A 27,917-nucleotide genomic window follows, 5' to 3' on the forward strand; every position below is an offset into this window, starting at 1 on the left:
ATAAGTATTCTTGTTTATGTCTTTGGGGGGTATATGTGTGTATTTCTTTTGGTTTTATACCTAGGACTGGAATTATTCAGTCCAAGGTGTATGTAAGTTTTTTCAGCTTTGATAGGTAGTGGCCAAACATCTCAGACCTTTCTCAACATGAGATGACTCATTTTGGACAGAAACAGATCTAACTAATCAATGTAGAAAGGTCTTTAGTAGTCATTCAAACTGGGGAATTCCTACTAAAAAGGGAACTTATAATTTGATAATTGTGAGAAGGCTGTTAGTCATGGATATATGAATGCAATAAATGTGGAAAGATTGTTAGCTGTCACTCAACCCTTACAAAACACAAAACCAGAGAATTCGTATTGGAGGGAAATCCTATAGTTGTCATATTTTGGGGGGTATTTTAGCCATCGCTTACATCTTACTCAACATCAAAGAATTGCAATTTATATAAGAGAAAGGGATGTTAATAAGGGAAATAGATGAGTAAAATTTGAAAGTACAGTAGGGAGAACTGTGAAAAATAATTTATATAAAATAAGCCTTTTATACCTTAATCTATCTCACAGATATAAAGGTTTCTGAAAATCCCAAATAAAAAACATTACTAGAGAGATTTTGAAGTTTGAGAACTGGAGAGCCACTAAGACAGTAACTTCCACAGCATCTGTGAAAATAGTAAGCTCAGCAGCAACTTGAACAGTTTTATTGAAGGCCCTTCTTGGGAAAGATTACTTATAACCAACACTTAGTACATATGTGAAATCATTATATGTAACAAAATTCAGTGGGAATTTAAATTCAATTTTTCAGACAATTAGAACTGTAAGCTGTATCTGAATAAGCAGGTAGATAGTTTGTGGTGCAAGTATCTGACATTAAAAATATTAAACAGGCCCTCTGGCCTATAGAAAGGGACAGCCATTTCCAATCAGTAGTAAAGAAACATGCTTGTCAGTCCTGATCTTGCAGATAATTTCAGAGCAAAAAAACTTAGGTGATGGAAAAAAAATAAAAATTTAGATTTGAAAGGGGCATAATATCAAATACATAATGCCTTGTGTAGATAGAACTTCATTAAATTTACCCTTAATAATTTGTATTTATGCTTAAAGATTTTTTTAACTGTACAGGCAGGATAAACAGAATAAAGTAACTGAACAAGTAGGTGAGGTTACATTTATATTCAGAACTGTGAGAACCTAGGGATTATTTCATTTGAAAGTAGATTTGCTTTTAGGTGAATAAATACTATTATACACTAACAGTGGATACTAGCAAAAAAATTATACTCATGACCAAGGATGCAAGCCTACCTCATTTTCCTAGGTGTTTAGCATGGGTCTAACTCTGTGATCCCCAACTTCCAGGCTATGACCCAGTACAGGTCTGTGGCCTGTTAGGAAATGGGCCACGTATCGCCACCTGAGGTTTACACCATCTTCCCCAATCCAGAATACCCAGACTCCTCACCCTCAGTCTGTGGAAAAATTGTCTTCCATGAAACTGGTCCCTGGTGCCAAAAAGGTTGAGCACCACTGGTCTAACTTGTTGCTTGTTGTAGCCTTAATCCATTAAAGATTTTGTAATATGTGAGTCATAATGTCTTGGACTTTTTACTCTTCCTTATTTTTGCTTTCCCAGACATTTCAGTGGCTGCCATGAAAATAAAAAGTATCTGTGGTGTCTCTCTATGTGTTGTCCTGTCTCCTGATTTACTGAGTATGTCATGAAATAGCCATATTTTGTTTGCAGTAGAACATTGTATCCATATGCCCTTTTATTTTTATATATAGCACATATATTCATGTTTTATAGGTCTTGAGTATGAAGAACTAGAATGGCATGGTGTACCAATGGGCAGTTTTTTTAATAGCCAGACTTTGAAAGTACAATTATGAACCCAGAGATGATTAAGGGTGTTTTCTTATCTAAGGGAACTCCCAGTATAGGTTATATAAACAACTCAGGAAAGTATTTGTATAGTAATCGTTGGACATTTCTCCATATTTATGCTCATAGTTTTGTTTGTGTGTGTTTTTTAGCTGGCCCTATTTTGTTAATATCATAGTTTTAACATGTTCTTTGCATGAAGAAATTATGAAGTAGTTTCTTAGGAAACTTGCTATGGCTGCATCATATGGTAATTCTACATTTAATTTTTTGAGGAATCTCCATTCTGTTTTCCACAGTGACTTTACCATTTTACATTCTCCATGGTCATGCGCAAAGGTTCGTATTTCTCCACATCCTTGCCATCACTTACTTTCCATTAAAATTTTTTATTATAGTCATACTAGTGGACCTAAAGTGGTATCTCATTGTGATTTTGATTTGCATTTCCCTAATGATCAATACTCTAGGTTCCCTTCATTCTTGAAGAATATTTTTGCTGGAAATAGGATTTGGGATTAAGAGTTCTTTCATTCAGCACTTAAAAGGTATGTCACTTTTTTCTGGCCTTCATGTTTTCTCCTGAGAAATCTGTTTCCGTTTTGTTCCTCTAAAAGTAAAGTGTTGTTTCTTTCTTGCTACTTTCAAGGTTTTTATTTTGTGTTTAGTTTTCAGAAGTTTGAGTATGATGTGTTGTGGTTTTGTGTTTTGGGGGGTGGAAAGAAAGTTAACCTTATTTGAAAATTCACTCACCTTCTTAAATCTGTGTTTTGCCAAATTTGGGAAATCTTCAGCTTTTATTTCTTTGAGTACTTTTTCAGCCCTGTCTTCTTTTTCCTGTCCTTCCAGGATTTCAATGACATGAAAGTAGTCTAACAGGTTCCTCATTCTTTTCATTTCATTTTTTTCAGTCTATGTTCTCTCATTCAGATGGGTAATTTCTGTTGTTTTGTATTATAGTTCACTGATTCTTTCTTGTATCTCCTCTATTTCTGTCTGCTCTTTGTCCATCCATTGAGTTTATTTCAGTTATATTTTTCAATTCTATACTTTCCATTTAGTTATTTTGTGTATGTTCTAATTCTTTTCTGGACTTTTTATTTGTTCAGAATTTGTATTTCATTTGTTTCAAGTCTGTTTGAGATTGTTCAAGCACTTTGATGATGTCTGCGTCATATATTTATCAGGTAATTCTAACATCTTTGTCAACTCCATGCTCTGGTTCCCCCCCCCCCCCCCCCCCCGTTCAGTTAGAGATTTTCCTAGTTGTTAACATGATTGATTTTCAGTTGGAACGTGGAACTTTTGTCTATTATGTTATGAGATTCTAGATCTTACTCAAACTTTGTTTCTCCAACACCACTCTGACATTGGGGTTGGGGGTGTGCGTGTGACATTTTGCTGTGCTGTGTACTATATGTATGTAGAAATCCAGGTTTCCCACTCACTCTCCACTGACACCTGGGGGAGGGGGGTCCTCCTTACTGTTAGGTGTACATGGGAGTTCTGGCTCCATAGTACCTGCCTTTTTATACTTCCCTGGCTAAGAGAGATAGGATGCTTTATTAGTGCCCTCCATATACACCATGGAGGTAGGGGTGGCCTTGTTGAGCAGGGCAATGGTGAAGATACTGACTCTAAACTACATCTACTCTGACACCAACCCAGCAGGGTTGTTTGGGTAATATCTCTTTCCCTCTGAGGGGGGGGGATAGAAATCTGGATTCTCCACATGACTCCAAAGGCCCTCCTAACTGCCGTCTGGGATGAGAGTCCTGTTTCCCCTCACAGTCTTCGTGAAATCATCTTGGTAAGAAGGTTGGGGAGCCTTGTTACAGTCTAGTCAGAAAAGTCTAGGTTCCCTACTTGGCCTTTGCTAACATAGATGTGTGGTATCACTTTGTTTTTTCTATGATTTGTGGTTGGAGTAGGGTAATTATTATCTAAAAGTTTTATGTCTTGCTAAGCTACCCTTTTCCTGGTCTGTTGTCTAGAAAGCAGGTTTTTATTAGGACTTTTTTTTATGGAATTTGTTGGTGTCTCCAGGTTTCTTGCTTCTTCAAGCACCAAGTCCGATGCATTTTGCATGGGAAAAAAACCCAAGGAATTCACTATTGTGTTGTTTCTTAGATCCAAATCAATTTATAGGATTATCTTTTTTTTAACAGTGGCACCACTGTGTTAATGAATAATAGTTTTTATGTGGATATTTAGATTCTTTAAAATATTTTGCTATTACACATAATACTGTAGTAAATAATTATGTATGAATGTATTTTCATATTATTGTGAGTACATAGAAGTGGGATTACTGAGTTGAAAGGTAAAGACATAATTTTGTTACCAAACATCTAACAAAAGTCATATAATTTTGCATTGCCACCAGCAATGTATGCCATGGCTGTTTGTCCTTGGCCCCACCAATACAGTGTATTGTCAAATGTTTTAATTTTTGTCAACCTGATAGGTGTAAAATTGCTTCTCAGTATGGTTTTTTACATTTCTTATTATGAGTAAAGTGGAACATCATCTTAAATGTTGAGATATTTTAACATCTTTTTGTGAATTGCATAAAGATAAAACAGCTTTAAAATCAGAATATATTATCTTTGTTACAGTGGTATGGGTGCATCAATTTTGAAATTACTGTTTTTGTGGTAGGATTAAATATGTTGACAAAGTCAGGAGCTAGGTTTCTCAGATTTAAAGAAGGGAAGTACAGATATGAAATGGGAAATGGTAAAGAAGAAAGTTGTTAGGTAGGATTAGAATTGGACACATCAAGATAATGTCATTATTTTAATATGGACATAAAGTAAAATGTATGTGAGTGTGTATTTCCAAACTCTGTCGATTGTAAAGGCGTAGAAGCAACGACATCACAGTAGCAGTGAGCTCACCAGCACCCAGATCTTGCTTTTCAACACCAAGCCTCCTTGAAGAAATGGCTAATTTCAGGGCTGAGTTAGAAACAGTAGAAGATGGAACTGAAACATCTTGTTGATCCAGAAAGTAAGGATGGGCTAAAAAATGATGGAGATTTATCAAAGAGATAAAGGAGTGCATCTGAATTGGCCAAGTGCCCAAATCTCTGGGACAAACTGAGCATCAAAATAAAGAGTATCAAAATTACAGTAATGTATTATAATCCATTTAATCTTTACAAAGGAGTTGTGAATCCATATGAAATAAAGTAACAGATAAATAGGTAATTGAGATTGGAGAGATTGCTTTCCTTATAGCAGAATATAAAAGAATGATGGAGTTAGAAAATCCCCCTTTTGTAGACATTGTGGTAACAATTGAGACAACAATCATCAATAGATGCTAAAACTAGGGGATATTTACATAGTCTCAAAGGATTAACCTCATAAATTATTACAAAAGAAAAATAATAATTTTATTATTATTATTACTGTGGAGAAACCTGACAGTAACTTTCAAAATTATTAAAGGCTGGGCACAGTGGCTCACACCTGTAATCCTAGCAGTCTGGGAGGCCAAGGTGGGAGGATCACTTGAGGTCAGGAGTTCAAGACCAGCCTGAGCCAAGAGCCAGACCCTACTTCTACTAAAGATAGAAAAATTAGCTCAGCATGGGGCACATGCCTATAGTCCCAGCAACTGGAGAGGCTGAGGCTGGAGGATTGCTTGAGTCCAGGAGTTTGAGGTTGCAGTGAGCTATGATGACACCACTGCACTCTAACCCGGCAACAGAGCAAGACTCTGTCTCAAAAAAAATTAAAGACATCATCACTAAGAATAGATAAACCAACATCATGTGCCTCCTACTGTGATGCACTGAGAAGGATGCAATGTCATTTATAAATGGCATTTCTGCTGAAAATGTAAAACTTGTATCTAGAATGATGAAACATCAGAAAAATCCTAATTGAGGTTATTGAGAACAAGGATTCTAATTGGATACATGTCAAATACATAAAAACTAAGTAAATACCCTATAGTTCTGAATTTTAATTGGGAGTATTATTGTGACCAGTCTAGCAGCAATATGCATCACTAGCACATAGATTATGGTATTGATAGACCATTTCCTGCTAAAATAAACCAGGATTTCTTGGGAGAAATGGCTGATTCCAATGCTGGACAGAAAATGCCCAAGATGCAATCCAAAATTATTTGATATACAATCAGGAAAATGTGATCAATTATCAAAGGAAAATAAAATTAAGAAATGCCAAAGTCAAGATGACTCAGATGTTGGCACTATCAGACAAAGAAAGACTTAAGGCAGCTATGATTACTATGCTACATGAGGTAAACATGAACACTTTTGAATGAATGGAAATACAGAATTTCTTAAAAGAGACATAGAAACTACAAAAAGATCCAAATGGAAATTTTTAAAGACTAGTCATGAAATGGAAACTTTAAAATTGAAAAATACAAGATCTGGGATTTTACAAATGCGTAAGATGGGCTCAATAGCAGAATGGACGTAACAGAGAAGTGTCTTATCCAATCTGAAGAACAGTGAGAAAAAGATTGAAAAAACTGAATAGATCTTCAGCAACTTCTGGGACATACAAAATGCTCTAAAGTTCTAGTGTCAGTGGAGTTCTAGCAATAGAGGAAAGTGATATTAACCCAGAAAAAATATTTTAAGAAATAGGCTGGGTGCAGTCGCTTAGCCTTTGCTAAGGGTATGAATGGGGTCAGATTTTCTGTGGTGTTTGGCTGGAATACAATTTTCATTTAAATGTTCTGTCTTACCAGGCTGCCCCTTTCCTCATTCTTTGGCTAAAGAGAGCATGCTTTTATTGTTTTTTGTTTGTTTGTTTGTTTCCTGCACTGATTGGCATTTCAGGGTTGCCAGCTTCTCCAGACCCACATCTGGGATATATGAGGCAAAACGAAACCCCACGTTATGCACTACTTGGGTCCCATGGTCCCTACTCTGTTTTTCTTCTTTTCTCTACCTTCAAGAGATTTATGTTTATTTTCTGTAAACATGCAGGGTTTTTATTTAGGAGAAATGCAGAAAGTATGTTTAATCATCCCTGAGGTTAAGTCCTTCCATTATTTTTAAACTATTCCTTCCATCTTGTACATCTGTTCTTTTCTTGCCCCTTTAAATGTCTATTGTACTTATAGAGGATATTCTGCATCTATTTTGTACTTTTCTTTTCATAATTTCCATCTGTCCTTTTTCTCAGTTCTATGAAAATCTGTTGAGCTGTTCTTAAGATTGACTGATTTGGTCCCCTGCCATATCTATTCTGCTAATTACAGTTCCTGAGTAAAGTTATTTCATTTTATTGGTCTGGAGGCAGGGAGAGGGGGAAGTAGAGTTAAATAAATGCCAAGTTATCATTGCCTTGTATGACAAAATTGAGTTTAACTTTCCATCAGTAATAGCAAAATTCCAAAGCAAGGCTTTTTATAAAACGGATGATATTCATACCACCATCATCCCTCAGTATCCAAGGGGATTAGTTCCAGGATCCCCTGCGGATACTCAAGTTCCTTATATAAAATGACATACCATTTACATATAACCTATGCACATCCTGCCAACATTTTGGATCATCTCTAGATTACCTAAAATACCTAAGACAGTGTAAATGCTATGCAAATAGTTATATTACTTGGTTTGAAATTTTTGAGTATTTTCAACCCACGGTTGGTTGAATTAATGGATGCAGAACCCATGGATACAGGGGGCCATATTATAAAGAGTACACCTTTAAATGTGAGCTATATGCGTAGTCAAACAGGGAAAGCAAAGAACACAGGGGGCAGGGGACTTCATTTTAGAAAGGAGGATTCATTTAGATGTTTAAGTGTAGAATTCATGATCATTCCTCCAAAAAGGCTAATTAAATATACACAGTGATACTGTGGTATGTAACTAATGAGTCTGAGTTCTTTATAAAAGGTTTTGAAATCAACCTCAAATACTGTATATTGTTGATGTTCACCATTATTCAAGAAAACCTTTAATAACACTCTTTATATCAACTTATACTGTGATGAAGGATAAAATAAAAAATATCTTCAGGAAAGATTGGTTTATGAAATAGAATTCTGTCCAGGGTCTAAGCCACGTTCATTCCCATCCCATCCTCTCTCCACTCTGTAAAAGAAACAAAAGGTTATGTCTGTCAAAGCAGTGGGAGGAATGAAATAGCCTGCAGGTTAAGGCTGAGATCCAGGTGTTGGCATCTAAGTCACTGAATTGTAGAAGTTCTGGAAAGTTGAATGGTTTGTTTTGTTTTTTTTTTTAAGAAAGAAATTATCAGAAACAATTTTTAATGCGTATAATTCCCATGGAAATTTATAGGACAGGAAAACTGACATTACAAAATCAGTTTAAATGAAAAATACAAATTATATGAAGCCTGTGCATGTATCTTTAACAAAAACTTCTTAAAAATTTCTAAGCTCAAATGGTATGTGGCAAAATGTTAGAAATTTTAAGATCATATAGTATACACCATGTTAAAATAAATTAAGACAGATTTGGAGTAGGCTGTCATTTTTAATTTTAATAAAATAGATAATTTCATATTACATAGAGAGCAAGTCCATCCATTCATTGTTGATAAAATTTTAGAAATATTTTCTATAAAAAGTTTAGTATTTGATTGGGAATGAATCCATTATAACATGATTTCTACAGGTACAGCATTCCCATCCTCTTCCCTATTCTTATTAATTTTGAGAAATTTTAAAAATACAGAAAAGTACAAAAAATAAGACAAGATATCCATATACCACAATCCAGAATTAACTAGTATCTTTATGTTTACTTACAGTCTTTTTAAAGAGAAATGGATGTTTATATAAAAAGCTGAAGTCCCCTTTAACCAATCCCCACCCCACCTCCCACACACATTCCCTTCCCTTCTCCACTCTTCACAGGTGACCACCATCAAGAGTTTGGTCTGTATCCTTCCAATTCATTTCAAAACATTTACATACATATATGTATCCATTACCAGTATACAGTACTGAATTTTGTGAGGGAAGTTTTAATTAAAATTTACAAAGTCACTGTACTATATGCATCATGCTGCAACTTGATTCCCCCTCAACATGATTTTTCAGATCTGTTAATACATGTGGATCTCATTTGTTGCATTTGACAGATATATAGTATTTCATCATAAGTATTTTCCATTTTGTTCCTGATGAGTACTTGTGTCCAAGTTTTGTCTACTACAAATCAAGCCATAGTTAATATCCTGGTACATTATTTCCTGAGCATATATACTCACAAGTAGAATTAATAAGTATTTCTGAAGTTGTTACAAGGAATGTTTCCCTACTTCCCAAGGTCATAACCATCTCAGAATATAGCTTTTTCATATTACTGTTTTTAATCTCTGTAGATTTCATTTTTGTTTATAGTTCATGGTCTATTTTTTCCCCTTGGAGGAAAAATTACCTCCAAATCATTTTTAAAAATAGTCCCATTATTGCCTCACCTGATGCTATGTCTATAATATCCTAAATTCTAATAAATGCATAGATCTCTTTCTGGAATCTCTTCCACTCTGTTGAATCAATACAAGAGTCTTATAATAATTTACATTTGTAGTTGATCCTATTATTTGTCTCTTCATTTTCAATACTTACAATGTATTTTCCTTATTACACTGGTGAAGATCTTCAGATCTACGATGAGAGCAATGATAAGTCATGTTTTCTGTTTCCATTGTAGTGGAAATGTGTCTAAAGTTTCAGCATTACATTTGCTCTAAGTTTTTTTGTAGGCTTTTTATCATACAAATGACTTTCTCTTCAGTATGAATTTTCTGGTATCCCACAAGTTTTTAGTTATTTGTTAGTTTAACTCATTTATGGTGCTCTGCTTCAGTATTTCTGATGCACTATGAGGGGTAAATTCCTAATGAAAACTTTGCCATTTTCAAGGTATTCACAGGGCTTTTAATGAGTATGGATTTTCTGGTGTCTAATGTGGTGTGACTTCTGGCTGAAAGCTTTCCCACATTCACTACATTGATAAGGCTTCTTACCTGTGTGTATTCTCAAATGCAGAGCAAGGGTTGAGAATTGAGAGAAAGCTTTCCCACATTCATTACAACCATAGGGTTTCTCACCTGTGTGGCTTCTCACATGGACAGTAAGAGATGAACTCTGAGAGAATGCTTTTCCACATACATTGCATTCATAAGGTTTATCACCTGAATGAATTCTCACATGTACAATAAGTGATGTTCGTTGAGAGAAGGCTTTTCCACATTCATTACATTCATAGGGTTTCTCTCCAGTGTGAATGTTTTGATGTTTTATGAGGTACTTCTTCTGGCCAAAAGCTGTTCCACATTCACTACATTTAAAGGGTTTCTCGCCAATATGGATTTTCTCATGCTCAGTAAGGTTTGATTTGCCACTAAAGGTTTTTCCACACTCCTTACATACAAAGGGCTTCTCTCCTGTGTGAGTTCTCTGATGTCGGATGAGGTTTGACTTCTGAATGAAAGCTTTCCCGCAATCTTTACACTCAAAAGGTTTCTCTCCAGTGTGAATTTTCTGATGGGTAAGGAGGTTTTCCTTCTGGCTGAAGGACTTCCCACATTCATTACATTCAAAAAGCTTCTCTCCAGTATGGGTGTTCTGATGTTTAATGACATACTGCTTTTGGCTAAAGGCTTTTCCACATTCATTACATTCAAAAGGTTTCTCTCTATTATGAAAATGTTCATGTTCAGTGAGATTTGATTTGTGGCTGAAGGCTTTCCCACATACCTTGCAGGCAAAGGGGTTTTCCCCACTGTAAATTCTCTGCTGACTGAGGTGTGACATCTGAATGGAAGCTTTCCCACATTCACAAGGTTTCTCTCCAGTATGAATTTTTTGATGAATCAGAATTTACTTTTGGCTGAAGATATTTCCACATTTCTTACATTTATAAGGCTTCTCTGTATATGGCCTTCAAATGCAAAGTAAGGGATAAGGTTTGAGAGGAAAATTTTATCATACTCAGTACATTCAAAGCTTTTTCTCCAGTATAAACTTTCTAATATTCAATGATGTATTACTGCATTCACTGGTTTCTCTCCAGCATGAATTTTCTGCTGCTCAATGAGATTTGTCATCTAGCTAAAGGCTCTTCAATATTCCTTAGAAGCACAGTATTTCTCTTCAGCATGACTTCTACGTTCAATGAGATCTGACATGTGAGTGAAAGCTTCCCCACATTCAATAAATTCATAGGGTTTCTCTCCAGTATGAATGCTCTGGTATAAGATGGGTACAAACTTCTTAAACTAAAGGCATTTCCACTGAAAGGGAGTTAATACCATAAAGAATAAGCTGTGGCAGAGGATTTCCAAACTAAATTGATGATTCTTTCCTACACAACTTCTCTCATGATTAAGCCTAAATGTCTTTCAAACTCATAAAGGCGTTACCTTAAAAGATATAAGGTCTGAGATCAGAAGTACTTTTCCAATTTTCTTATATTCACTGTTTTTCTTCTCAGTCTGTACTTTATTGGAGATGGATGCAACTTGCCTCCCAAATCTTTCTGCTTTCTATCTGCTCATCTTCTTCTCAGGCTTCTTCTAAAATGGAGTACAAAGAATCAGCATTTAAAGGAATTAATGTATAAAGTGTTCAGAACTGTGGCTGGCACATGTTAAGCACTCAATAAATAGAACCTTTATGCTATCAGCACTATTATTTGTGAATTCTCCCATTACATTACTAGTAACAAAGTTTTAGATGATGCATTCTTGGGATTAACTCAGGCAGCCCATTATCCAGCATGAAAAGAATCAATATGATCAATGTCTCCAACTAAATTTTGGGACAGGAACCCTTGTGGAGGTTATTTAGGAAGAAAATTAACATTCATGGGTCCACAAAGCTTGGATTACTCTAGAAAAATAACCTTTTTATTTCACAATTCAGCAAATTGCCTAACAATGAGGAATTGCCAAACAGGATAAAAAGAAGACCACATAAAAATGTTAAAGTCCACCAGGGATGCTAAGAAAGGGAAATAACACTAGTATCTCTAAAAAAGGGAAAAGATCAACCAACAACTGCTTCCTCCAAAAATGCCATTAAAATGACAAGCAAAGGGAAAATGGTACAAACTCACAGGAAGAAAGAATATTTAGGAGACACTGATTCACAACAAACATTAACAAATTTTTCAATAATGGAAAACATGGAAGCTTTTCAGTGCATAGCAGTTAGTTGAGGAAGTTCAAATAACCTAAAGGTATTGCAGATAAGGATGCCAGTGTTAAGCAAGCTGATTTATGCCACAAAGTATCAGAAAGACTCAGGAAATAAAGAGAACCAAGTATTTTCAAAAAACGAATAAGGGATGGTGGCTGAAAAAAAGACATAGCATAAGATGCAGTTGGATCTGCACCAATCCAGTCATGAGAACAAAGGACTACTTCTCCATGTGAAATTGAAGTGTATTCTTTTCAGAAATTTAATCAGAGCTCAGAGACACCCAGAAAACTGAGATGACAGGAATGAGGTACTATACCGAAATCAATGGAATTAAATCTACATATAATATGGTGAGATCCCCAGCACCATTCTGCAGCTGAGGCCAAAAAATGTTGGCAACCAGGTATATATACCTAGGAGCAGGATACAAGATGATCCCTCTCTGGAGAAACTGAAAAGCCTGTGATAAACCTCATTAGGATACGCCTCTCCAAAATGATAACTGGCATGTGTATTCACATTTCATTGGCGAAAACAAAGGACTTGGCCATACCTGAGTTCACTAGAGTGAGGTAGTATAATCCTTCCGCAGGGAGAAGACCAGTGGTTCATTAGGCATTTTACTTTTCATCCACTGAAGCCTATCAGATAACTAGAAGCATTCAGGCACAAAAGAGCTTATGGTCACCTTTTAGCGAGTCATTGTTAAATCTGATTTTGTAGCAAATATTCCCTATACATTTGAAAAACCCACTAACATGAAAGATGAAAATAAAGAGCAAAAAGAAGCTCTGAGGCAATAAAGACAAGGTCCAGCAAACAACAAAACACTAAAACCAACCCTGGATAGTTATTAGAAAATGTTTTATCACTGAAATGGTAATAGTTTTGTAAGCAAGAAATAGAAAAAAGGCCAGGTGCGGTGGCTCACGCCTGTAATCCTAGCACCCTGGGTGGCCGAGGCGGGAGGATTGGTCCAGGTCAGGAGTTCAAGACCAGCCTGAGCAAGAGCGAGACACCCGTCTCTACTAAAAATAGAAAGAAATTAGCTGGACAACTAAAAACATATAGAAAAAAATTGGCCGGGCATGGTGCCGCATGCCTGTAGTCCCAGCTACTCAGGAGGCTGAAGCAGAAGGATCGCTTGAGCCCAGGAGTTTGAGGTTGCTGTGAGCCAAGCTGATGCCACGGCATTCTAGCCAGGGCAAGAGTGAGACTCTGTCTCAAAAAAAAAAAAAAAAGAAAGAAAAGAAAAGAAACAGAAAAAGTTCTCTTAGAAATTAAAACTGTGAGAGAGAAGGGGGAAAATAAGGGAAGATGAGGCACAGCATATTGATCAATAACAAGGTTTCCTTATTTTAGAAAGATTATATAACATCATTCTAGCAAACTCAGACATGGCTAGGTACCTTGGTTGGCCAATGAAATATGATCACAAGTGACAAGCGTCATTCCCTGGTAGAAGCTTTAATGACAAAATCAGAGATAAACCAACAAAATAAAATAGCTGAGTAAAACAAGTTCCAGAAAAAAAAAACAAAAAAAACCCAAAACTGATTAGAGGAAATATTCAAAGAACAAAAAAACTGCCTATACTCTCAGGAATTCCCAGACTGAAAGGGCCCACTTGGTACCTGCACAATAAATAATCCACACCTAGACACATTACTGTGATATTTCAAAAGAAAAAATAAGGTTACAAATGTTTTCAGAAAGAAAGAACATGTATCACTGAATGTACCAGGACGCAAAATGCCACCAAAGTTCTCAAAAGAAATATGGGAAACTAAAAGACAAAATTCTGAGAGGAAAAAAATCTAAACTTAGCCTATCAATCTAATGGGACAAAGGCATTTTTCAGATATGCAAATGCTCAAAAAGTTTACCTCAAAATGCACCTTTCTCTCAGGATGTTACTGGAAGATGTGCTCCACCAAAATTAGTAGACAGAAAAAGGCAACAGGCACAGGGTCCAGGAAAGAGGGAAAGCAACATAGGAAAAGAGTAAAGAAAATTTCCATGATAATACTGATGAAAAACTGTAAGATCAGAACTGGCTATCAGTTCAGAGTACAGCCAATCCAGATTAGAGTAGGAGAACAAAAGTTCCAGAAGTAGTTATCTCTGGGGGTGGGGGAAATGAAAAGATTTCCCAATACATTTGACCATGTAGAAACTAGTATTGAGGCCGGACGCGGTGGCTCTCGCCTGTAATCCTAGCCCTCTGGGAGGCCGAGGCGGGTGGATCGCTCGAGGTCAGGAGTTCGAGACCAGCCTCAGCAAGAGCGAGACCCTGTCTCTACTAAAAATAGAAATTATCTGGCCAACTAAAATATATATATATAGAAAAAATTAGCCGGGCATGGTGGTGCATGCCTGTAGTCCCAGCTACTCGGGAGGCTGAGGCAGTAGGATCGCTTAAGCCCAGGAGTTTGAGGTTGCTGTGAGCTAGGCTGACGCCACGGCACTCACTCTAGCCAGGGCAACAAAACGAGACTCTGTCTCAAAAAAAAAAAAAAAAAAAAAAAAGAAACTAGTATTGAGATGGCTTTTACCGTTCTGAGGAAATTAGAAGGGAATCTGAGTGAAGTACAGAAAACCAAGTAAACAAACAAAAAAAGTGGTAAATATCAATTATGCAAAAAGCTAAAAAGAGTATGAAAAATAGATGTAATTCTTTGTATACCCACTCCTATTATACACCAAAGTGTGATAGCTGCTTCAAGATAAAGCAGACAGACAATAAATCGAATGATTTATTGTCAAGTTGTCAATTATTGTCAAGTTGTGAGGTAAACTAGCCATTTTTCGTGGGCCATCGTTTTACTTGGAAGAATGGCTGACTTATAAACCATGGTTACTCAGACTTGGGTATTATCTTGGAGCCACATTCTCCAAACAGAACAAAGTGAGCCAATCATTTCAAGAAAAACAACTAACAATATTAAAATTTGCATTTTCAAGCAAAAATTACAGATTTTAGGAAGAAGGAAATTTTGACTATTTTGACAGCTGACATATCCCTACTACCTGAAATTGTACCTAATAAATACCATTTAATAAATACTTGTTGAATATATGAATCACCATGTTGGTAGAAATGTAAATTGATTTACTGCTTTTGAGAGCAACGTGCCTATTTTAGTCAAATTTATAAACATAACTTCGACCCAGAATTTCCACTTTAGTAAATTACTAAGTAGTTGTATCTGCCTATCTCTGTGAAGCAACATTAACACTAGCAAAGTAGGCAGAGATGTCTTCTGCCATTTTAGAAGAAAGGATCTATTTGTTATGTTTGAATCACCCCTCTTGGAATTCTCTCACTTCTGCTTGACTGGTGCTCTGATGACCTATGATGTTGCTCTGTTTCCTGATAGCATAAGACTTCAATAGCATAAGCCAGAAACAACCTTAACTGTCCATTAATAGGAGACAAATTAAATAAATTGTGTTGAGAATCTCTCCAAGAAAAAAAAACTATATATACAACAGAATATATACCACCATGTATATGAAAAGGAAAAATGAGGGCTTATATATACACATTTATAGCACAGATACATAATATATGCTTGTTTATTCATAGACTACCACAAGGGGGCTACATGTGAAACTCTTAAACGACCACATCTTTGAAAAGAAACCACAGGACTAAGGATCAGATATGAGAGAAGACTTACTTGCTATATACCTTCATGTTCAAAAATTTTTACAAGTTAATATATTTCATTTATATATAAATAATGTGTGTGTGTGTTTATAAAGACAGGGTCTCACTATGTTGCCCAGGCTTGTCTTGAACTCCTGGCCTCAAGTGATCCTTCTGCCTCGGTCTCTCAAAGTACAGGGATTACAGGTGTGAGCCACCATGCCTGGCCTTCATGTATTATATTAAAAAACAAAATACACTCTCTTACATACACATACATATGCACACACACAATGCAGCAGAAGAGCAGCACTGGTTTTTAAGTCAGCAGCTTATAAAAGAGGTACATGGGGGGAGCAGCGGAAAGAAAGGAGGTAGAGCAGTCTGTTGATCTATGATGGGGGAGGTGGCTAAGAAGAAAAAAGAAAGCATGAATTCTAATGTAAAATATAATTCTGAGGCATTTAGCCACTGAAAGAATGACAGAAAAGTGGTAAGCAACAAAAAGGAATGTAAACATCAGATGTTATGTAAAGACTTAAGACCTACAGGCCGGGCGCGGTGGCTCACACCTGTAATCCTAGCACTCTGGGAGGCCAAGGCAGGCGCATTGTTTGAGCTCAGGAGTTCGAGACCAGCCTGAGCAGGAGTGAGACCCCGTATCTACTAAAAATAGAAAGAAATTACATGGACAGCTAAAAATATATATAGAAAAAATTAGCCGGGCATGGTGGCACATGCCTGTAGTCCCAGCTACTCAGGAGGCTGAGGCAGGAGGATTGCTTGAGCCCAGGAGTTTGAGGTTGCTGTGAGCTAGGCTGATGCCACAGCACTCTAGCCAAGGCAACAGAGCGAGACTCTGTCTCAAAAAAAAAAAGACTTAAAACCTACTAAGGCCAATGCATGAGGAAAGGAATCTATACACAAAGGGGGATATAAAACTGGATAAGAGAATGGAGGAAAACAATCACAACAGAGGCAGCACAAATGAAGCATGAAGTGTTCACATCAGAACAGAGCTAAGAGGAGCATCTGTTTCTCTAGAATCTGATGAAAGAAGTAGAGTGAGTACTGAAACAGAAAAAAATCATGACTGGAAATATCATTCAGGTACCTAAAAAATTCACACCAAATGATACACCAAGACTAGCACCTGTAAGAAAATGTCCTTAAAAGCATTTCAGAGGTGTAAATATTGACTGAACAACTGCAACTTGCCTTGTCATCATTCACTTACCTGGACAGATTTCCTTTCTACTTTCTCCACCATATAGTTTGTTGTCTTGCTTCAATGGAGAATTACTTTATAACCTGATACCAGGGAAATGACACAGCACTACAATGTTAATGCTGGGGCCAAAGTACCATCCTAGAACTCAGGCTGAGCTCTGGGGCCTCCTGGCCTTCTGAAGGATGAAGACGGTGCAGTTTCCAAGGATGCCCAAGGAAGTGGCCCTGTGAAACAGAACAAAGTAGTGACCTTTTGCCTTAGAGACTAAAGCACACACAATTATGTGGGCAAAGGACCATCCGAATCCTAAATTTCAAAGCCATGTTCATTCCATTTAATGTTTCCACACATCCAGAAATAGGGGAAGAAAGGGAAAATTAACTTTCAGAATTTTACTGACATAGGAAAGCTGTTCATTCCTTACGTGACTGATTGCTACTCTCTAGCACCACACTCCCACACAAGCTCCTGAGAGGATTTTAACCATGGCTGTTATTCCTGGATGAGCCGACTGTAACAACACATGCCTATTAGAACTAAGCCACCTGGGTAGGATGCACAGCAAGCTGTTCTGACAGTATTCAAGAATAAAACTCGAATTTTCTCCTGGAGTCCTAATATTTACCTTGTTTGTATCATATTCTGAGTGAAACCATATCATATTAGAAATGTACTATAAATACGGGTTCATCCATTTATTCAAAAAACATTTTCAAGCCCGGTGCAGTGGTGCAGAGTACAGCCCCAAGCTACTAGGGAGGCAGGAGGAGACTGAGCCGAAGAATTCAAGGCTGCAGTGTGCTATGACTGTGCCTGTGAATAGCCAATGCACTCTAGGAAAAAAAATATTTTTTTAAATCAATAAAAGACATTATTGGGATGACTGACCAAATTTGAACATGGATTTTGGATTACTTATAATAGGGCAATATTAAATTTCCTGATTTTGATCACTGTACTGTAGTTATAAAAGAAAATGTTTTTGTTCTTGGAAAATCCACACCCAAGTATTTACAGGTAAAGGAAACATGTCTCCAACTAGTTTCAAATGGTTAAAAAAAAAAAATTACACATACATATTTGGAGAAATAAAAAAATAAAGCAAAAAAACCCAAAATGTAAATGATGAATTTGGATACATGAGACTTCTCTGCACTATTCCAACTTTTCTATAAAGTTGAAATCATAAAAAAGCAAAATCATAAAAGTATTTAAATTCCTACTTACACATACACAACCCCCATCTACTAAATGTGTTAAAATTTGTAACAGGGTGTGTCAGAGATATAAGGCTTAGAGTCTAATTTATATAGTAATGTACATGAGAGAAACATGAGGTGAGTTGGCTGGAAGCAACCTGCAGGAAGGAGATCAAGTTTGGTATTCTGTACATTTGGTGTCAGATTTCTGAGGAACATGCAGGCAGATATTGCCGTTAGGCAGTTGGAAATACAGATGAAGACGCTCAGAATAGGCCTAGAATGGAAATGGGAATTTGCCAGTTGTCAGACTATCACTGCTGCTGAAGCTACAGGTAGAATGTTACTGTGACTGCTTATAGAAGATATACACAAAATATGAAGATGTTCAAGGACAGAATCCTAGGAACACCAATAGTCAAGGAGGCAAGAAGCTTCACAGGAGTATAGTGGCAACTTAGTTTTGAATTTTTCAAGTACTTCTCCTGAAAACCATACAAAACATCAAAAATAATGGGACTGGGAGAATGGAGAACCAGCCAATCTATATATTATATCTTTTGTGAAACTAGTAGAGAGAAAATATTAATTCCAAATTATGTTTAAGTGTGGCCCAAAACACCTAAAATAGCAGAAGTGGTGCAAGAACCACAACAGTGTGGTCAGTGTGGAAAGAAGAAGCACTTGAGGTAACAAGAACTCATAAATAATGGGCAAATATCCATTCTCAGAATGAGGAACTCACCTGAGTGAAAACAACTGTAACCGAGCCTAATAATGAACAAAAAAACTAGAGACAGAAAAAAATTCAAACGCCATCCAATGCAAACCCAAATAGAAGGCCTAAAAAGGAAACTGCAAAGACAACTCAGGAAGAACCAGGACTGCTGAGGGGGTTCTAAGGACTTGAACTGTTCAGAGTTCAGAATACTATAGTTAATATTTCCTTATAGAGTGAGAAGGCCTCCCTCTAAGAGGGAATATCTGATTAGGACTGCAGGGGGAAGCAGAAAGAGCGGGCTTGAAAAGCACTTGGGAGTGGGGTATCTAGAGATGTCACATTTAGCAACTTCTAAAAGTGAATGCATCATCCTGGAAGGTAAGCACTGTGAAGAATTATGGGAAACAGTGGGCTGAACATACAAGTCTGCCTCAGTGACCAACACACAAGTTGGTCAGCGATAAGGAGCAGGAGTCGTTTGCTCTAACACTAGAAGGGTCACGTGAGCTTTGAAACACAGAAGCTACTATGCCTTTTTCCAGGTACTTGTCTAGGAAAATTTATTTCATACAAACATGAGTAACAAAATAATTTGTCCACACAAGGATACTATAAGAAAAATGGTGAAAGTGGGCAGCATAATCTTCCAACAGTTAAATAAATTGATCTAACAAACGCTATCACAAAGCAGATGAAAAATGAAACAGAACAAAATGAACCTGAGACACAAAAACTTAAGCAAAGCTATAAAAGGAACAGAAAAGATAAACAGAGGAAGTGAGTAAAGATATGGTCACCCAAAAGAAGGGAATGGACATCTTTATTTTTGTTTCATTCGATTTTTTGTTTAAGACTGCAATGTCACAGACTTTGGAGGGATTTTTTTGTTTCTTTGATTAATTGATTTTCCCTGGTTGTTGCATCTACAGTATAGCAGTGGGCTCAGCCTTAAAATTTTTTGTTTCTACTCAAACCCACAGAGACCCAAGCAGCATGGGTAATCTACATCTATATCTATATAAGTAATCATAAATCTGTATCTGACCATAAAAGGTAGCATCTTATCTAACATAAAAACATTGGAGGCATTTCTACTAAATTCTAAACAGACAAGGATGCCCTCGGCCTCAATTATTATTTAACATAATTAAAAATAACTCAGTAAGGTAAGCAGGGAATAAAGTATATTGAAATCAATAAGCTTCAAATATACCAACAACGACTTCATTCAAAACAGCAACATAAAAGAAAATATCTAGAAATAAACTTAAGAAGTGCTTAAAACCTATACGAAGAAAATTTTAAAAACACCCCAGAGGACCCAAAAGGAAACTGAAAGAAAATACTTATGTACATGGATAGGAACATTTAACATCATGAAGATGTCCCTATCCCCTAAGTTATTTTTATAAATTTAATGTAATCCAACAAAAAGAACAAGTTCGTTCTTTTCTTCCTCTTCCTCTGAAACTAGACAAGCTAATCCTGAAGTTTAAATAGCAAAAATAGTCAGGAAACTGAAAAGGACAAGCAATTAGGAGACCAGCTATACCCGACAGTAAAACACGATTATGGCCAGGACTGATGGCTCATTCCTGTAATCCCGGCACTCTGGGAGGCCAAGGTGGATGGATCACTTGAGGCCACAAATTCGAGACCAGCCTGGGCAACATATCTCTACAAAAGATCCCATCTCTACAAAAAAATTAAAAAATTAGCCAGGCATGGCCATGCGCACCTGCAGTCCTAGCTACTCATGAGACTGAAATGGGAGAATCACTTGAGCCCAGGAGTTCAAGGTTACAGTGAGCTGTGATCAGGCCACTAAACTCCAGCCTGAGCAACAGAACAAGACTCCATCTCTAAAGAAAAAAAAGAACAAAACGCAATTATAAAGCCTCAATAATAAAAAAAATTAATATTGGTACATGAATGTAGACTAGAAGATGGATGGGAATATGAAGTCCAGAAATAGACCAAATACATGTGAGAATTTGGTTGATCAAAGTGGCATCTTAAATTAGCAAGGATAACAAATAGTGTCAGAAGAATTTGGAAGCCAACTAGAAAAAGATAAACCTGGATGCGTATCTCATAGCATATACCAGGATAAACTCTAAATAGATAAAAAATAAAAACATGAAAATGAAACCCTATAAAAACTATAATCTGATAAGAATTTGAAAACATGAATGAAACCATTCATTCATTCAACTGGAGTGGAAAAGGCTTTCTAACTATGAACATAAATGGAAAAAAAAAATCAATGAATCTAACTACATAATTTTTAGATTTGTATTAAAATTAACTACATAATCTTACTTTAATAAAAATAATAACCTCGAACAGGTGCGGTGGCACATGCCTGTAGAGTCCCAGCTACCTGGAAGGCTAAGGCAGGGGTATTGCTTGAGTCAAGGGATTCGAGGCCAGCCTGGGCAACATAGTGAGACCTCATCTCAAATAAATACATACACACATACTTCTTGATTCTGCATGCTCTAAAAAAAGAAACAACCACTGTGAACAATGTCAAAACACAAATGAAAAACTTTTTAAAAAATGCAACTCATTTCATATAGGGCTAACCTTTTTCTAACGTATAAACAGTTTCTAGAAGGAAAAGACATCCTATAGAAAAATGGGGAAAAGGATATGCACAGTTCTCAGATTAATGTATGTTGCCCTTTAAACATAAGATATTCAGTCTCATTCATAATAAGGGATATAAACTAAACCTACACCAACATATCAATTGTTGCTTATGCCTTTGGCAAAAAAATCAAATATTCAACACTACACACTCTGATGGTGAGGTTCTAGAGGAAAAGGTAGGTGCTCTTGGACATTGCTAAAAGGAGTGTAGGTACTTACCTACTGGGCAACTCCACTTGAAGCAATCTACTTTAGAGATACTCCTGTGTAATTACAAAATGACACACGCACAAAATTATTCATCACTGCATTGTTAGTGAAAGCAAAAGACTGGAAATAATCCAAATGTTCTACAACAGGAGACTGAGTCAACTATGGTTCATCCATACAATGGCATCTTATTCATACAGCAGTTAAAAAGAAAAAAAAAGATAATCATTAAGAAGGGACATCTGCAAGACATCGTTAATCAATAAAGTGAAGTATACAGAGGTATATATGGTATGCAATCTTTTATGTAAGGAGAGTGGGAAATAGAAGAAAAAAACATATGATAGTGACCAAACAAAAAACCCACTTGAAGCATAAACAAGAAACAAATAAGAAACTATGTTTACATGGACAAAGATGACTGTGACTGGGCGACAGGAACAGAATGAGATATGTCTGTAAGATGAATTTTTGTTGAATCATAAAAATGCATTACTTATTTTTATAAGTAATCAATTTTGAAAAAAAAGCAGTTCCTTAACTTGAAAACAAATTGGAACAAATGAACCCAACTATATGTTAACTTAGTAACATAATTCCTCAGACAAAAGATTTCAAATAACTTTAGAAGCGAGGCCTGTAATCCTAGCACTCGGGGAGGCCTAGGTGAGAGGACTGCTTGAGCTCAGGAGTTCGAGAGCAGGCTGAGACCCCATCTCTACTAAAAATAGAAAAATTAGCCGGGTGTGGTGGCATGAACCTAGTCCCAGCTACTGGGGGGAGGCTGAGGCAAGAAGATCGCTTGAGCCCAGGAGTTTAAGGTTATAATGAGCTATGATGATGCCACTGCACTCTACCCAGGGGACAGAGTGAGACTTTGTCTCAAAAAAAAAAAAAGTTAGAACACAGAACCTTCCCTACATTCTAAGCACAAAAATAGCTACATATATTAAAGAAATTTTTTAACATGATACAGTATGTTTATGGTTACTACCAACATTGGTATTGTTATTTTGAGACCATTTTCTTTCCATTGCAAGATAAAGCAAAGGAAATAAGTACTTATGGTAACTTGTTTCAAAACTTTTACTGTAAAATATAATTAGGAGCTAAGAAATTAGGTAAAAATAACATACCATAAATATCTAACAGAATTAGAAATATGAATATGGACTCATCATTTTTAAAAAATAAATACTGTATCGTTCTGTCATTTAAAATAGACTTAAAATGAGCACACCCCAGATCTTGTTCTCTAACACCATTCTGCACTAAAAGGAATCAGAACTCCATGGAGAAATGGCCAATTCTAGGTCTGGGACAGAAGGTACAAGGTGAGCCTGGAGTACAAGAAAGCTTTCAAAGACGAATGATGCCAAGTCAAAATGAGACAAGAGATGGCTTGAAAGAGTGTCTACTGGCATCAAAAATGTAGTTGACTAAAACACACTAAATCTACATGACTTTAAAATGATGCTTAAAAAAAGAAAAAGCCAGGAAAAATTTGATGCAATTTGAAGTTTACAATCAAATAAGCGTAAAAGGAATGAAAAGACTAGAAAATCATCACTTCACAAGCCCTGTAGAAATGTACTGATTCAGCCAAGGATTATTTATTCGTGTTAAAACCATCCATTAAATGATTGACAGGGACTGGTCCAAGGTAAAACCACACAGATTACATTTTAGTCATAAAGAGAAATTAAATAATCATTAATGATGGACCATATGGTATGTCTCTCCTGATGTGATGCAATTTCAAATATATAAGATCACTTCTGATGTATTCTGGCCAAAAATGAGTCACAATTAGAATTTTTTAAAAACATCATCAAAGGCCGGGTGCAGTGGCTCACACCTGTAATCCTAGCACAATGGGAGGCCAAGGCGGGCAGATAGTTTGAGCTCAGGAGTTCGAGACCAGCCTGACCAAGAGCAAGACCCCGTCTCTACTAAAAAAAAAATAGAAAGAAATTATATGTACAACTAAAAATATATATAGAAAAAATTAGTCGGGCATGGTGGCGCATGCCTGTAGTCCCAGCTACTCGGGAGGCTGAGGCAGGAGGATCGCTTGAGCCCAGGAGTTTGAGGTTGCTGTGAGCTAGACTGACACCACGGCACTCTAACCTGGGCAACACAGTGGAAAAAAAAAATAAAAAAAGATCATCACAGATTCTGAATTAGAACAATGTGAAAGTAACCATCCTAGAAATTAAAGAATATATCTTATGAAGGAAGTAGTGATGTTTCTAAAGATGAATACAGGCCGGGCGAGGTGGCTCACGCCTGTAATACTAGCACTCTGGGAGGCCGAGGCGGGTGGATCATTTGAGCTCAGGAGTTCGAGACCAACCTGAGCAAAAGCCAGACCCTGTCTCTACTAAAAACAGAAAGAAATTATATGAACAACTAAAAATATATACAGAAAAAAAAATTAGCCAGGCATGGTGGCACATGCCTGTAGTCCCAGCTACTTGGGAGGCTGAGGCAGGAGGATCGCTTGAGCCCAGGTGTTTGAGGTTGCTGTGACCAGGCTGATGCCACGGCACTCTAGCCTGGGCAACAGAGTAACACTCTGTCTCAAAAAAAAAAAAAAAAGATTTAAAATAAATAAATAAATAAATAGGCCAGGCGCAGTGGCTCACGCCTGTAATCCTAGCACTTTGGGAGGCCGAGGTGGGTGGATCGCTCGAGCTCAGAGTGAGACCCCGTCTCTACTAAAAATAGAAAAAAATTATCTGGCCAACTAAAAATATATATAGAAAAAAAAAAATTAGCCGGGCATGGTGGCGCATGCCTGTAGTCCCAGCTACTCGGGAGGCTGAGACAGTAGGATCACTTAAGCCCAGGAGTTTGAGGTTGCTGTGAGCTAGGCTGACGCCACAGCACTCACTCTAGCCCGGGCAACAGAGTGAGACTCTGTCTCAAAAATAAATAAATAAGAATATAACTTAAATACAGAATTATAACTTCCTCATTCCAGTTAAGAAAGGAAATGTCCAAGCTGGGCACACTAGTGCAAGCCTGTAGTCCCAGCTACTCGGAGGCAGAGGCAGGAGGGTCACTTGAGCCCAGGAGTTTGAGATGAGCCTGGGAAACATAGTGAGAACTACTCTCATTTAAAGAAACAGAAAGAAAAAGAAATGTCTAAAAAAGTTTTTTAAATATGGAAATAAAAAAAGTACAGCAATACATCCCATTCTTCTAGAAATTTCTACGAGACACAGTAAAAATGGCTGTCCTACTAAGGAATGATTTTTTTTTCAGATTAGTAATAATGGTACCAGTACTTAATAACACTTATCAAGTACTTACTACATAACAGGCACTATTCTTAGAACTTCACATGTATTAAGTTCTAGATCTGCACAACCACCCTGTGCATCAGATACTATTATTATCTCTACATTACTAGATGAGAAACTGAGGCACAAGGTTTAAGTACCTGCTTAAGGTCACTGAGGTACAAACTGGCAGAAGAAGGAGTTAACACGAGAAGTCTGGCTCCATGGCCTATGTCCTCCTTTAAAAAAAATTAACTTTAGCATATACACTACATTCAAACAGTTAGAAAACAAAAAAGTCTTTGCCTTTGCCTTTCTATTCCAGTACTCCCCACCCGCCACAGAGATAGCCATTTTTGTTAGTTTCTTGCATACATTTTGAGGTTTTTTTTTTTTTTTTTTTTGAGACAGAGTCTCACTTTGTTGCCTGGGCTAGAGTGAGTGCCGTGGCGTCAGCCTAGCTCATAGCAACCTCAAACTCCTGGGCTTCAGCGATCCTACTGCCTCAGCCTCCCGAGTAGCTGGGACTACAGGCATGCACCACCATGCCTGGCTAATTTTTTCTATATATATTTTAGTTGGCCAGATAATTTCTATTTTTTTAGTAGGGACGGGGTCTCGCTCTTGCTCAGGCTGGTCTCGAACTCCTGACCTTGAGCTATCCACCCGCCTCGGCCTCCCAGAGTGCTAGGATTACAGGCGTGAGCCACCGCGCCCGGCCATCTTTTGAGTTTTTAATAGAAACATACACACAAATACATATTTCTATCACCCCCTTTCTTACTCCAAATGAAGTATACTCTACATTCTACACCTTGCTTTTTTTCACTTAACAATACATTTTTGGAGTTATTTTAGAGTGTCAGTATATTGAAAGCTTACACCTCAGTCTTTTGTACAAGTGCACGTTATTTTGTTGCATGGGTGTACCAGTTTTATGAAACCAATCTCCTCCTGATGGGCATGAATTGTTTCTAATCTTTTCCTATGCCAAACACTGTTGCAATGAGCAACCTCAAACCTATATGGTTTCATGCAAATGCAGACACATTTTTAGGATTAATTTCCAGATGTGAAATAAATGGGCTAAAAATAAAATACTATAAACATTGCCAAATTGCCCTTCATCGGCTTTGTTCATGCCAATATGAATACTACTTAAATTTCTGAGGCTTTAAATTTTAAAAATGTGTTGGGTCCCCACCTGCCCACATCTCAACTGCTTTTCTTTTTCTGATTTCTACTGGCTGTGGTAGATTGTCTATTTTTCCATATGGAGTTTAGAATCAGCTTACTGAGTTCCAAAAGAAAAAAATCTGTCCATACTTTTATTAGGATCACATTACATTAATAAATTTACTTAAGAGCACACACACTTAAGTCTCATGGTATTATCCATTTGTTCACATCTTACGTTATGACCCTTAGTAGTATTTTAAAGTTCTTTTATAATAGCTTTGCACATTTCTTAAATTTATTCCTCAATATTTTACTTTCTTATTGCCATTGTAAATATTAGTTTTCTTCAATTATGTATTCTAACTGGTACTGTTTGTAAATTTGAAAACTATTTATTTGTAGATATCAATATGATACACGATTTCTGTAGCTTTTTATTATTTAAAACTATGCGAAAGACGACTGTGGGTGATTTCTTTAGAAAACGCATCTTAGCCGACAGAAGTAGTTTTCTCCACAGTATTTCACAAAATCCATACAACCCGAGAAACTTCGACTCATTAAGGAATTAGGTGACCTAGAATCTAGTCCAGACTCCTGGATAAACACTGCAACAACTAAGTTTTCTTCAAAAAATGAGGCTAACTGTGCCTAACCTAGAACTCTTGGCTCCCCATTCCTGGGCTTTCTGCATTATAAGACACTGCTTCTCAAAATGTAACGCTATTTAGTCTAGAGCTTCGCCTAACAGCCTTATTGAAGTACCTCAAAAACCTGGGGATTGGAATAGTGTGAAGCAGACACCTCTTCAAGAAAAAGTTCCTTTGAAATATTCTTGTTTCTAAAAAAAGGTCACGGTGATTTACACACTACCCCATTAAAAAGAAACGCCGTTTTATATAGAAATCCGTTTTAAAATTATTCACCATTTAGGTTTTCCACCCCTTCGTATTTTCAAGTAAAATAGATGCTCCAGGAAGATGGCACCGTTATAATTACCAACATTTTCGACAAGGGAACTGCGGCTCGAACGTTACACCGCAACGCTGGACTCTCCCATCTCCTTCTCAGGCACAACCACGCACAATCCTACACCCACAATTTCCCATTCACTCAATCCCGAACGTTGGGTCAAACTTTGCGGTCAAACTCAGGGTCACACACGCTCAAACCCGCCTCAGAGGCCCCCACCTCCGCCCCACACGTAGGCCAGAAACTCTTACACCCACTCCCAACCCCTCCGCCGCGCCCCCGGAGATGGGGAATCCTCCCCTTCAACCTCCCCGGCCCGACCGACCCGAGACGCCCACATCCCACCTCCTACTTTCGCGCCACGTGGACCCAGGGGCCGTACTGACCCGCGGACAAAGACCAAAATGTCCACTCGGTCCGCTGCGCCTGCGCACTCCGAGGACGAGTAAGCACTCCCAGAACTCTCCGCGCCGTGGCCCGGCTCAGTCATCGTGGCCAGGCCCAGGCTGGTATGTGATTAACTTCTACTACCAGCGATGACGCTTTTCCGGTCTCGGACTACATTTCCCTTAAGGCTTTGCTGGCCTACGCTCCGTAACGCTTTCTCCACCCCTGCCCCTCCCCCGCAAACTTGCCTGCTTCTTCCTGTGATTGTGGAGCTAGCTCTTAGGGTATGTAGTGTTCCCTTGGAGTCCGACGAGCTCAAGCCTGCTGGGAGCTTTGGAGTGGGAGCTCC

The 27,917-nt window shown here is 37.4% G+C and overlaps 1 protein-coding gene across 4 annotated transcripts; it reads right to left on the reverse strand.

The window, feature by feature from the left end:
• Window positions 1–8,385: 8,385 nt before the first annotated feature.
• ZNF146 (zinc finger protein 146) lies at window positions 8,386–27,610 on the reverse strand. Of its 4 annotated transcripts, XM_045532232.1 has the most exons (4): window positions 27,527–27,576; window positions 21,753–21,796; window positions 16,965–17,182; window positions 8,386–11,447 (listed from the first exon to the last, which is right to left on the reverse strand). In XM_045532232.1, exon 4 carries the CDS (start codon window positions 10,684–10,686, stop codon window positions 9,808–9,810), a length of 879 nt encoding a protein of 292 aa, XP_045388188.1. In that variant the 5' UTR covers window positions 10,687–11,447; window positions 16,965–17,182; window positions 21,753–21,796; window positions 27,527–27,576; the 3' UTR covers window positions 8,386–9,807. The 4 variants fall into 4 exon arrangements, with proteins under 4 accessions (XP_045388188.1, XP_045388187.1, XP_045388189.1 ...); XM_045532231.1 differs by lacking the exon at window positions 21,753–21,796 and having other exon boundaries at window positions 27,527–27,610; XM_045532233.1 differs by lacking the exon at window positions 21,753–21,796 and having other exon boundaries at window positions 27,568–27,608.
• Between the last annotated feature and the right edge of the window lie 307 nt (window positions 27,611–27,917).

This window comes from Lemur catta, chromosome 19 (assembly GCF_020740605.2).
Source record: "Lemur catta isolate mLemCat1 chromosome 19, mLemCat1.pri, whole genome shotgun sequence".
Lineage (NCBI taxonomy): Eukaryota > Metazoa > Chordata > Mammalia > Primates > Lemuridae > Lemur > Lemur catta.

Bases quoted from the DNA above. Each gene is read 5' to 3' on its own strand.
- ZNF146 (XM_045532231.1), bottom strand. From the start codon at position 10,686: ATGTCACACCTCAGTCAGCAGAGAATTTACAGTGGGGAAAACCCCTTT.